We start from the raw sequence: 12,243 nt of genomic DNA, 5'->3' as shown, positions 1-12,243 counted from the left end.
CCCCTTGCCTGTGCTCTCTCGCTCGCTCTCTCTCTCTCAAATAACTTAAAAAATTCTGCTTCTAATACTTAGATGTTTGATACTACCTAAGTTACTTCACTCTTCTAAGCCTGTTTCCTAAGATGTAAAATGAGGCAACTTTGATGTACTTGCTATTCAGTGGGGCCTCTTTTTATTGCCAAGTGACAAAAATCCAACTGGCATTGGTTTAGGGAAAAGGGAATTTATTGGCTCATACAACTTCAAAGTCAAAGGACAGGACTAGTTTTATAAAAGTTGCCGAAGAAGCTCATGTTACCAGACAGCAGTTTTTCTGAATGACTGTTCCTTTTCATCTACTGAATATATACCTTTGTATTTCTCCTGTTAGTAAGAGGGTTGCTTAATCAAATGAATAAAACATGTCTACAGCACCTATAGAACTTAAACTTCCTCTGCACTGAATCCAGAGGAAACATCATTCCTCTCTTCTAGGATTCTAAGCAAGTCTCATTCATTGGCTCCAATTGGGTCATGTGCCTGATTTGGAACATTCTTGAAAATACAGTTAAGGGAAGAAAGCAAAATGCAGAAATGATGTGCATAATTTGTTACCATTTGTTTAAAAAAGGGCAAAGAAAATGTGTGTGTGTGTGTATAGGCAGAGTATCTCTAGGATACTCAAAATACTGGTTGCCTTTGGGTAGGGGTACTATATGACTGGGCAAGATTTTTCATTATATATGTTTTATACCTTTTGAATTCTGAACCACATCAGTTACCTATTCAAAAAAATTAAGTGAAAAACATAGTTGCCAAAGCACTCAGTGGTTTCCCTTGTGTGCTGAGTTGCAGCACTCAGGGTCAAAAAGCATAGCCAGGGGCGCCTGGGTGGCTCAGTCGTTAAGTGTCTGCCTTCGGCTCGGGTCATGGTCCCAGGGACCTGGGATCGAGCCCCACATCGGGCTCCCTGCTCAGTGGGAAGCCTGCTTCTCCCTCTCCCACTCCCGCTGCTTGTGTTTCCTCTCTCGCTGTCTCTCTCTCTCTGTCAAGTAAATAAATAAAATCTTGAAAAAAAAAAAAAGCATAGGCCAAAGGGGTTTTGAGTCCCACTTACCAAAGAGCAGGAAAGGAAGGGGCAAGGACAACAAATAATGCTGTTTTGAGGGAGCAAGTAACTTGCCCTCTGTTTAATCATCAATTGCAAAGAACCTCACAGCTTTGTCCCTCCTGCCTCCCAAACTCAGTTCCGCACCAACCTAGTTGACCAAAAAGACACAGTCCTGGGGCACCTGGGTGGCTCAACCGCTGGTTCAGTGTCCGACTTCGGCTCAGGTCATGATCCCAGGGTCCTGGGATGGAGCCGGTGTCCGCCCAGCTCCCAGTGGGGAGTCTGCTTGTCCCTCTCCCTCGGTCCCTGTCGTGCTTGCTCTCTCAAACAAACTCTTAATTAAAAAAAGATACAGTCCTATTTGTTCTTACTCAAACTGCTTAAAGAACAGGAGTCTCGGAGCTGGCTCCTTGCTTTCATCAGTTCATTAAAAAAAAAAAAAAGTTCTCAAAAAAGCAATACCAAACAAACAGAAATTTGACCAAACATACAAAGCCAAAGGCGAGGTTGCTTGTCCAAAAGCTCTTTATGGGTATTTGATAGAAATGAAAGCTTTTATATTCTGTAAAGACATGAAGGCAATGCTTTCCAACAAACACAATTAAGTATTCTCTGCCACTCATTTTTTACTTTCAGGTAAATACAATCTAATGGAATTTGGTTTCCTTTCATTCTACAACCAAGAGCTCAGAAATAAAACCGATCTTTGAATGAAAGGGCAGGTACCCACTTTAAGCCTTGATTAATAATCTGCTTTCTTCTCTGGCATTTCCAATTGGCCTCCGATTTTCCAAAAGTATATATGCATGGAATCCCATTTTGGACTTAAAAAACTCAGAAAAGCTTATGTGCACAGAGCACAATGAAACCACCTAACACAGGACAGACACACACAGCATGGGATCTTGCTGGAAGGACTCGAGATTGTTTCTCCATTGTGACTGATTAGTGAGTAGTTTAAGAAAATGATGCTTGAATTGCACTACTGGGTATTTACCCCAAAGATACAAATGTAGGGATCTGAAGGGGTACGTGCACCCCAATGTTTATAGCAGCAATGTCCACAATAGCCAAGCTGTGGAAAGAGCTAAGATGTCCATGGACAGATGAATGGATAAAGAAGATGTGGTATATATACACAATGGAATATCATGCAGCCATCAAAAGGAATGAGATCTTGCCTTTGCAACGATGTGGATGGAACTGGAGGGTGTTATGCTGAGTGAAATAAGTCAATCAGAGAAAGACATGTATCATATGACCTCACTGATATGAGGAATTCTTAATCTCAGGAAACAAACTGAGGGTTGCTGGAGTGGTGGGGGGTGGGAGGGATGGGGTGGCTGGGTGATAAGACATTGGGGAGGGTATGTGCTATGGTGAGCGCTGTGAAGTGTGCAAGACTGATGAATCACAGGTCTGTACTTCTGAAACAAATAATGCAATGTATGTTAAGAAAAAAAAAAGAAGATAGCAGGAGGGGAAGAATGAAGAGGAGTAAGTCGGAGGGGGAGACGAACCATGAGACGATGGACTCTGAAAACAAACTGAGGGTTCTAGAGGGGAGGAGGGTGGGGGGATGGGTTAGCCTGGTGATGGGTATTAAAGAGGGCACGTTCTGCGTGGAGCACTGGGTGTTATGCACAAACAATGAATCATGGAACACTACATCAAGAACTAATGATGTAATGTATGGTGATTAACATAACAATAAAAAAAAAAGAAAATGCTGCTTGGGGGCACCTGGGTGGCTTAGTTGTTAAGCGTCTGCCTTCGGCTCAGGTAATGATCCCAGGATCCTAGGATCAAGCCCCACGTTGGTCTCCCTGCTCCGCGGGGAGCCTGCTTCTCCCTCTCCCACTCCCCCTGCTTGTGTTCCCTATCTCGCTGTGTCTCTCTCTGTCAAATAAATAAATAAAATCTTAAAAAAAAAAAAAAAGAAAATGCTGCTTGGATAAAGATTTGCCCTATCACACAAAGAATAAGCAGGATCTTGCTCAAACGTCGAATCCCTTCCTTCCAGTTTTCAGACTACAGTGCAATATACTTTCTCTTTTGAGGAGAATCTTATATTCAAGCCCTACAGCTGATTATTTTTAACTCAAAATGCTGCAAGACTAATAATGAACAATACAAAAAGGAGATTACAATACCAATTCCACTTAAAGTAGCATTAAAAAAAAACCCCAGGGGCACTGGCTGGCTCAACTGGTAGAGCATGAGACTCTTGATCCCAGGGTTGTTAGCGCTACACATTGGGTGTAGAGATCACTAAAAAATGAACTTTAAAAAAAATTTAAAAATTGACAGCTGCATGTATTGAAAAAACAAAACCCACCAAACTTAGGAATTAACTTAACCAAGGAGGTGAAAGATTTATACAATGGAAATTATGAAATACTGCTAAAAGAAACTAAAGAAGACATAAACACAGAAAGACATCCTATGTTCATGGATTGAAAGATTTATTGTTGTTGTCAATATTACCCAAAGCAAGCTACGGATTTAATACAAGCCCTATCAAAATCCCAGTATGTTTTGCAAAATAGAAAAACCCATCCTAAAATTCATACAGAATCTCAAGGGACCCTGAAGAGCCAAAACAATCCTGAAAAACAAGAACAAAGCTGAAGACTCACTCCTCCTGATCTTAAAAACTTATTAAAAGGCAACAGTAATCAAAACAGTGTGGTAGTGGCAGAAAGACAGACATGGACAGAAATGAGCAGAATCCAGAAATAAACCCTTGCACATATAACCAAATGACTTCTGACAAGGGTGTCAAGACCATTCACTAGGGAAAAGAGTCTCCAACAAATGCTGGAAAATCTGGATATCACAAGCAAAAGAATGAAGTTGGACACTTATGTAACACCATATACAAAAATTAACTCAAAATGGATCCAGGACCTAAATATAAGACCTATAACTATAAAATTGAAAAGAAAACAGGGGGAAAGCTTCCTAGCACTGGATTTGAAATGATTACTTGGATAGGACATCGAAAGCAACAAAGAAAAACAAATTAGGCTTTGTGAAAAATTTAAAACTTGGTGCATCAAGACATTATCAGCAGAGTAAACTTACAAACTGAAAATATTTGCAAATCACATATCTGATAAGGAATCAATATCCCAAATATACAGAGAACTTCTAAAACTCAAAAAAAGACTCAATTAAAAAATGGACAAAGGACCTGAATAGACATTTATCCAAAGAAGATACATAAATGACCAATAAGCCCATGAAAAGATTCAACATCGCTAATCACTACAAAATGTAAAATCAAAACTACAATGAGGGGCACCTGGGTAGCTCAGTCAGTGACTCATCTGCCTTTGGCTGAGGTCATGATCCCAGGGTCCTGGAATCTGGCCCCGTGTTGGGTCCCCTGCTCAGTGGGGTGTCCGCTTCTCCCTCTGCCTCTCCCACCCACCCCCACTTGTGCTCTCAAATAAAATCTTAAAAAAAACCCAAAAACTACAATGAGATACCACCTCATGTCTATTAGATAGCTACTAACAAAAAAAGAAACCCAGAAAATAACAAGTGTTGGTGAGGATATGGAGACTGGAACACTTGTGTGCTGTTGGTGGGAATGTAAAAAATGATGCAGCCACTATGGAAAATATGGCAGTTCCTCAAACTATTAAAAATAAAATTACCTTATAATCCAGCAATTACACTTCTGGGTATATATTCATAAAAACTGGAAACAGGGTCTTAAAGAGATTATCTGTACACCCATATTCATAGCAGCATTATTCACAAAAGCTAAAACATGGAAGCAACTGTGTCCACCAACAGATAAACAGATAAGCAAAATGTGGTATACACACAATGGAATATTATTCAGCCTTAAAAAGGAAAGAAATTCTGCAATATGCTATTGGGTGAACCTTGAGAATACTATGCTAAGTGAAATAAACCAGTCACAAAAAGACAAATACTATGTGATTCCACTTACGTGAAGTAGAATAACCAAAATCTCTAATAGAAAGTAGAATAGGGGTTGCCAGGGGCTGCGGGGGGGAAGGAAGAGTAGGGCGTTACTGTAGGGGGCATTAAAGAGCTTCAGTTTTGCAAGATGAAAAGCGTTCTCCAGATGGATGGTGGTGATGGTTGTACAACAATGTGAATATACTTAATATCAATGACCTGTATACTTAAAAGGGGTTAATGGGAAAAAGTGGTTGAGATGGTAAACTTTGTGTTATGTATATTTTACCACACACAAAGTTGGAAAGAATTCTAAAAGATCTGAGGTCTTAATTGTATTCTTAACACTTATATTTTTTTTTAGATTTTATTTATTTGACAGAGAGAGAGAGATAGGGAGAGCAGGAACGTAAGGAGGGGGAGCGGGAGAAGCAGGCTTCCCGCTGAGCAGGGAGCCCGATGCGGGGCTCAATCCCAATCAGGACCTGAGCCGAAGGCAGACACTTAAACGACTGAGCCACCCAGGCGCCCCCTAACACTTACATTTTTAAGGTTCATACCTCCCTTCTACAGCTGGATTTTTCTTTTAAAAACCATTTCTAGGGGCACCTGGAATTGAGTTCTGCGTTGAGTTCTCTGCTTGGCAGGGAGTCTGCTTATCCCTCCCCTCTGCCCCACTGCTCGTGTTCTGTCTCAAATAAATAAATAAAATCTTAAAAAAAAAAAAAAACATTCCTAGGGACACCTGGGTGGCTCAGTCAGTTAAGCATCTGCCTTCAGCTCAGGTCATAATCCCAGTATCCTGGGATCAAGTCCCACACAGGGCTCCTTGCTCAGTGGGGCGCCTGCTTCTCCCTCTGCCGGCCATTCCCCCTGCTTGTGTTCTAACAAATAAATGAATAAAATCTTAAAAAAACAAACAAAACATTCCTAAATACGTCAATTAGAGGTACTAATATGCCACTGATTTAAGATAGTGAATTGAAACTATGGGATTGCTTCAAAATTATCTGAAAATAGGGGCACCTGGGTGGCTCAGTCGTTAAGCGTCTGTCTTCAGCTCAGGTCATGATCCCAGGGTCCTGGGGTCGAGCCCCACATCGGGCTCCCTGCTCCGCGGGAAGCCTGCTTCTCCCTCTCCCACTCCCCCTGCTTAGGTCCCCTCTCTCGCTGTGTCTTGCCTGTCAAATAAATAAAATCTTAAAAAAAAAATTATCTGAAAATTAATTAAATAAAAACAAAATTATCTGAACATACATCACCACTCTCTCTACTGCCCCCCCAGCCCAAGTCTGTGTTTTATGGGGAATAAACCAGAATGACAGCAGTAAAGAATACTGCAACTTCTTGAACAAGTTAATGTATTTAAAGTACCTTATACATAGTAAGTGTCATTAAATGCTGCTTATTATTACCTACCTGCTAATTTTTAAGGCATAGGTAAAAGCATTTTTCCAAATTTAAAAAAAAAATTACAATCTCATTATAGAAAAGTATGATCCAAGAGAAAATAGAATAAATAGGATAGAGCAATCCTTTATTTTTAGACACTTTCACAAAGAGGTTTTCAGTAAATGAACTTTCCAGTGGAGAGGAGAGAACATGAAAATCAGCCTCCAGCCATCAGCAGCAGCTCTGCTCAGGGCCTAGGATCCTCCTTGCCCAAGTGGTGAGGTGGAGGTGTGTACTTCCCTTCCTTTATTAGTTTATCTCGCTGCCTCCTGATGTCACTCAGACGTTTCATCTGTCAAAGGAAAGAAGTATTTAAACTAGGGGGAAATATGTACCATAAACTTGAGGGCTAGAAAAACAGAATGAAAATTGGTTTCATTTTTAAACTATAGAAGCTATTCATCCCAGAGGTCCTCTGAGACGAAATCCTTCTTTAAAGAAGTAACTTGAAATCACTTCCCAAGCTTTTAATGAATTTCTGGTATGTACAATAATACCTCCTTTAAAAATAATAACTAAAATGTTCCTGTTATATACAGGAATATAGGTATTTACAAAAACAGTAAAAGAGGGGCGCCTGGGTGGCTCAGTCGTTAAGCGTCTGCCTTCAGCTCAGTTCCTGATCCCAGGGTCCTGGGATCGAGCCCCACATCGGGCTCCCTGCTCGGCGGGAAGCCTGCTTCTCCCTCTCCCACTCCCCCTGCTTGTGTTCCCTCTCTCGCTGTGTCTCTCTCTGTCAGATAAATAAATAAAATCTTAAAAAAACAAACAAACAGTAACAGAGATCAAAAACCTTTAAGAGGCATACTTAAATCTTTACAGTATTTAAAGATGATCACCTCACAGCTGAAACACTCCTGACTTCTCTGTGAACCTGACACTGCTGCTGGTGACTGTTCAGTAGGTATGAAGGAAGCAGAAAGGCCCATGTGAGGCTTCTCCTCACCACACCAAAATAAAGACCTGGTATGTTGCTCAGCTGCTAGTCACTACTGAGCCGAGTTCTGCCTCTTTCTCCCGGTAGGACACTGGTTGTTTCCCAACCAACGAAAGCCATGCTATACAAGATTGTAGGAAAGCTGTAATTCACATGGATTCTGCGACCCAGAAAATACACCCCCTAATCCTGACTGCATTATTCCTTTGCCCAAAACCCAATGGCTTCCCATCTGAGAAAAAAAGCTGAATCCTTCCTTATGACGACTTACTAGGCCTACCTCTGACTTTACGTCTTGTTTTTCTTCCCCTCTGACTTTATGTCTTAATATTTTCCCTCATTCTCTCTGCTCTAGCTCAGGGACCTTTGCACTTGCTCTTCCTCTAACCAGAACATTCTTCCATCACATCCACATGGCTCACTTTAAGTCTCTGCTCAAACATCTTCTAGGGCTGAGCTCTTCTCTGACCACTCTATTTAAAAGAGAAAAAAAAGAGCATCCACTTAGCTCCCACACGCAGTGCTTTCTATCTTTATTTTCCCTGCTGCACTTACCAACACCTAACACACTATTTTTTTTAACTTGTTTGTTAATTTTGACACCCCTTATCCCACATATAAGCTCTGTTAGGGTAGGGACTTTTTCCTGTTTTCTTACTGTATATTCCTAGCACCTACAATAGCTCCTGACATAATAGGTGCTGCAATAATTTTTTTTGGTGAGTAAGTTTTCAAAAGCCATGAAGGGTTAGTATATTTAGTAAAAGATCCCATTAATCTTAAAGAATCAGTCAGGATATAACTTCAGTAGAAAAACCTCTAGGTGTTCTAAATAACGATAGAAACATTAGCCATTTTCAAAAGATTGCATTTTTTTAAAATTCCAGTATTGTTAATATAAAATACTGCTTAAACATTTCTCTCTTAAAGAATCTATCCCCCCCAAAAAAATAAAAATGAAGAATCTCCCAATAGAGAACTCATCATGACTGAGCTATTACAACACCTAATGTCAAGTCTGTCTCTGAGGTGTAACAATCCCCTCTTAGTGTTGTAGGTAGAAGCACAGGCTCTGCCTGCACTGCCAGGTTCAAATCCCAGTTCTACTAGCAATATGACCTTAGACAATGGCCTTGATTTTTTTTTTTTTTGTCTTGCCCCAAGTTTTTAATTGTATAGTAGAAAAGTTCTGGTAAGGCATCTCCCAGGATTATTGTGTGAAATAAATCCACTACTACAAGCTAAGAACTTAGAACAGTGTTTGATTCTAATTCCCTGATTCACTAGCTTCTTTGCCTAGGGCTAAGTATCTAGTCATTCAGGGTGACCTCTAAAACAGTAACAGACTATTTACAAATTCACAGGAAGAGGAAGTGACTTGAGAGCAACTCCTGGATATCTCCAGATAAGGAAACCGAGACCAAAAAGGGAAGTGACTTGCCGAAGGTCACAAAACCAGCAGTGGCAGAACCAGCCTCAAAACCGAGTTCTCTGCCAAGGTGCACCTGGCTGGCTCAGTCAGTGGAGTGTGTGGCTCTTGATCTCCAGGTTGTGGGTTCGAGCCCCATGTTGGGTGGAGATTACTTAAAAATAAAATCTTAAAAAACAAAACAAAACAAAACCAACAACAAAACCAGCCCTCCTAACTCCCAATCCAATGTTCTCTCTACCTCACCACACTGCTGCCTCCTTTTGGTGTAAATTTTCCATGAAGAGTCTTAATCTCAGTAATGAGTAACTGGGGCCCACAAGAGGACAAGTTAAGACATATTGTGAACTAGTGGGGCCTGAGTGGCTCAGTTGGTTAGATGTCTGCCTTCAGCTCAGGTCATGATCCCAGGGTCCTGGGATCAAGCCCTGCATTGGGCTCCCTGCTCAGCAGGGAGCCTGCTTCTCCCTCTGCCCCTCCCCGCTGCTCATGCTCTTGCTTGCTCTCTCTCTCAAATGAGTAAATAAAAAATCTTAAAAAAAAGACATATTGTGAACTAAATAGCGGGTAGGCGGCTAACTATGGCCCACTTACTGACCCTCCGTAATACTACAATATTACTCACTTAATGACCAATATTCCTGCAGAGATCAATACACAATTATTACCTGATACTCTCTAATTCCTTCCAAGTTTGGTTTCACTTTACCCAAATGCCAATAGCAGATGTTAAAAGATAGGAAATTAAAAAATTTTGATACAAATAACTGTGATAAATTTAACTAAAAATCTAAATTGCCTTCCTGAACTCCAAGGAGTTGGGAGTAATAAAAACATTTCTATTTGTTATATCTGGAGCAGAGAACAGGCAAAATAACAGCCCACACAGAAAGATTTCTTCTCTAAGGGAGAATACAGCCCATATGTTATGCAACTCATTCAACTCTTGAGGAGGCAGACATCACGCTGTTAACATCCTTTTTCCCCTGCCCTTTGGTCAGGCTCACCTAAAGCAATCTCATTAACTCCTCCATCTTCCCCAGAGTAGAAATTAATCCAGAGTTTGTTACACAGGTTCACTGTAAGAGATCGGCAAGGTTTTAACCTCTTCTCCAATGAGGGTTCAATGAATTTGGAACATTTTCACCCAGAGATGTTCAAGGACAAACATCCAAAGCTGGCTGGTAACTTCTGCTTTATGGCCTACTGCAAATGGGAATACACACACATATGATTTCTAATCTGGTGGCCACAGCAGGGTACAAAGCTGAGGAAAATATGTCAGAAGATGAGGAAGAACACTGAGGAACAACAGACCCTCCTCAGATCTGAAGGCATTTAACTTCCGTGACATGCTACCTATGTAGAGAAAGTGTTTCAACCACAAAAGTTTTGCCAATTTGCATTGAACAAACCATTACCAATGACCAATTAAAAACACTTAAAAGCAGCCCCAAAGAAACAAGGAAATAGTTCAGCTCCCGTCTCCATCACTCCTCACCGTTTTCTGCCGAAGCAGACATTCTACGAAATCATCAAATTCTATCTTGCACTCTTTCTCTGCACGGGTACCACCGATTCCATGCGCACATTCTATCCATTCTTTTTCAAAAGCATGGCATCGACCTGGAATCTTGTGAGGCTGCTCAGCACTTTGGATTGTCATCCAATGATCTAAGTTAAGGCCCAGCCTTTTCTGCACATCAAAGAAAGGCATGGCTGAAATGGAAGATAAAAAAAGAAATAATGCCATAAAAGTGCAATCAAATGAGAAATTTCTAAGGAAAATGAGATAGTTAATTATAAGTATCCCTCTAGAAAGATATTTTATGCTATTCTCCCAAAATATTCTCATTAAATTATTTCATTTGAAAGGTTCCTCTAGTTTATGGTAGATTAGCAGTATCTGTGTTTTCACAAAACCCGAAAAAAAAAAAAAAACCCCAACCCACCAGAACTAAAAAACAATGCATAAAAATCACCTCTGTATTGATAAGGTCATTTTTATAAGGTCATTTTAATCAAAAGTCGGTGTTTATATTTTGCCTCAATAATCCCAATTCTTTGAGACAAATCTGAAGAAATAACTGAAAAGAACAAAAAAGCACAAGCACAAAAACATTTCTTTATATTTTCCTATTTGTCTCAACTCAGATGACACTTCTCCTGTGAAGCCATCCTGAATCTGGTGTCCCTCCTCTGTGTTCACACAGCATCTCAACTTCCCATAGGAGTACTTTGCACGCCCCTGTAATGGATTATTAACTTGAATGTCTCCCTTATTGAACAATGAGTGCTGTGAGGGCAGGGACCAGGTCGGGCCTCAGTAATTGTTAGGGGGGAAAGAAAAAGAATTTCAAGTGTGCAGGAGGGAAATGGATAATTCCAGTACCCGCCTAGTAGCATATGATAGACGTTAGGAAAAACAGATAATAGACATGGTACTTTATACATGGTACCCATATTTTAATGTTAAATGAAAAAAAAAAGGGTCTACAATGTCAAAGAAAAATTGCAAAAGACTGGAAGGAAGCACAAAAAATGTCAGTCATTTATGAGTGGCAGACTTACAGGTGAACTTAATTTTTATATTTTTCTACCCATTCTTTCGTTTACTGATTAATAACGTTCCAGGCACTGGAATGGGGGAGGGGGGAAGCAGCAGCTACAACGTAAACACTAGAATGGAGACAGACATACAAGGAACTGGGAACCCAATGGACAAGACGGTATGTATAGCTCGAAGGAGTAAGCACCAGCTCTGCCCAGGAGACCTGAAAATGCCTTTAAGATGGGTTGAGTTTGCCAAGTGAAAGTCAGTGGGCAGGGTATTCCAGTAAAGCACAGACCGAGTTACAGCCAGAGGTACTGGGTCTGTCTGCGGGACACCAAGCACCCAGACGTGGCTGGAGCGCAGAGTGCATGTCGGGATGAAGAACGAAAGGAGCTGGAGGTTGGCAGGGCCGCAATCACTCAGCGCCTTGAAAGCCGGGATAAGGTGGGTGGACCTCAGGTTAAGAAATAGAAGGCCAAAGCATTAGTGAGGCAAAAAGCTAAGTTAACCTCGACAGAGAGCCGAGAAAGGTGCGGTCTACAGGCTTCAGGGACATTGGCTGTGGGCGCAGGGGCCTGGGAACGCAGAAAACATGCCCGGAGTTCGGGCCTGGAAGAACGGACACCCAGGAAAGCAAGAGAAAATTCGTTAAAGAAATCTCGGAAGGAAGCTCCTTAGGCTAAACTGCCCGCGGACAAACGCAGCCCCTACCGTCGCGCCGCGGAGACCTCGTCTCCTTGCTGGCCGCCGCCACCGGGCGATCTGCGAGCGACGCAGAAGCCTGCAGCAAAGGACGCCCGCAGTGCGACGTTTGCAGCGCGACAGCGAAACCCGACCTTCCC

The 12,243-nt window shown here is 41.4% G+C and overlaps 1 protein-coding gene across 1 annotated transcript; it reads right to left on the bottom strand.

The window, feature by feature from the left end:
- Positions 1-6,545: 6,545 nt before the first annotated feature.
- Positions 6,546-12,243, bottom strand: NDUFS5 (NADH:ubiquinone oxidoreductase subunit S5). Its single transcript, XM_027603965.2, has 3 exons — positions 12,113-12,243; positions 10,349-10,566; positions 6,546-6,773 (listed from the first exon to the last, which is right to left on the bottom strand). The coding sequence occupies exons 2-3, from the start codon at positions 10,562-10,564 to the stop codon at positions 6,669-6,671; spliced, it is 321 nt and encodes a 106-aa protein (XP_027459766.1). The 5' UTR covers positions 10,565-10,566; positions 12,113-12,243; the 3' UTR covers positions 6,546-6,668.

The sequence above is a fragment of the Zalophus californianus genome, chromosome 4 (assembly GCF_009762305.2).
Source record: "Zalophus californianus isolate mZalCal1 chromosome 4, mZalCal1.pri.v2, whole genome shotgun sequence".
In the NCBI taxonomy this organism is placed as follows: Eukaryota; Metazoa; Chordata; class Mammalia; order Carnivora; family Otariidae; genus Zalophus; species Zalophus californianus.
Note: the sequence above shows the minus strand (reverse complement) of the source record. Positions and strands in the feature narration are given on the sequence as shown.

What these genes read in the sequence shown, in the direction of transcription:
- NDUFS5 (XM_027603965.2), bottom strand. Translation starts at nt 10,564, where the DNA reads ATGCCTTTCTTTGATGTGCAGAAAAGGCTGGGCCTTAACTTAGATCAT. An exon ending in GTCTGCTTCGGCAGAAAACG is followed by an intron (nt 6,774 to 10,348) that starts GTGAGGAGTGAT and finishes TTCCTTTGACAG; the next exon opens with ATGAAACGTCTGAGTGACAT.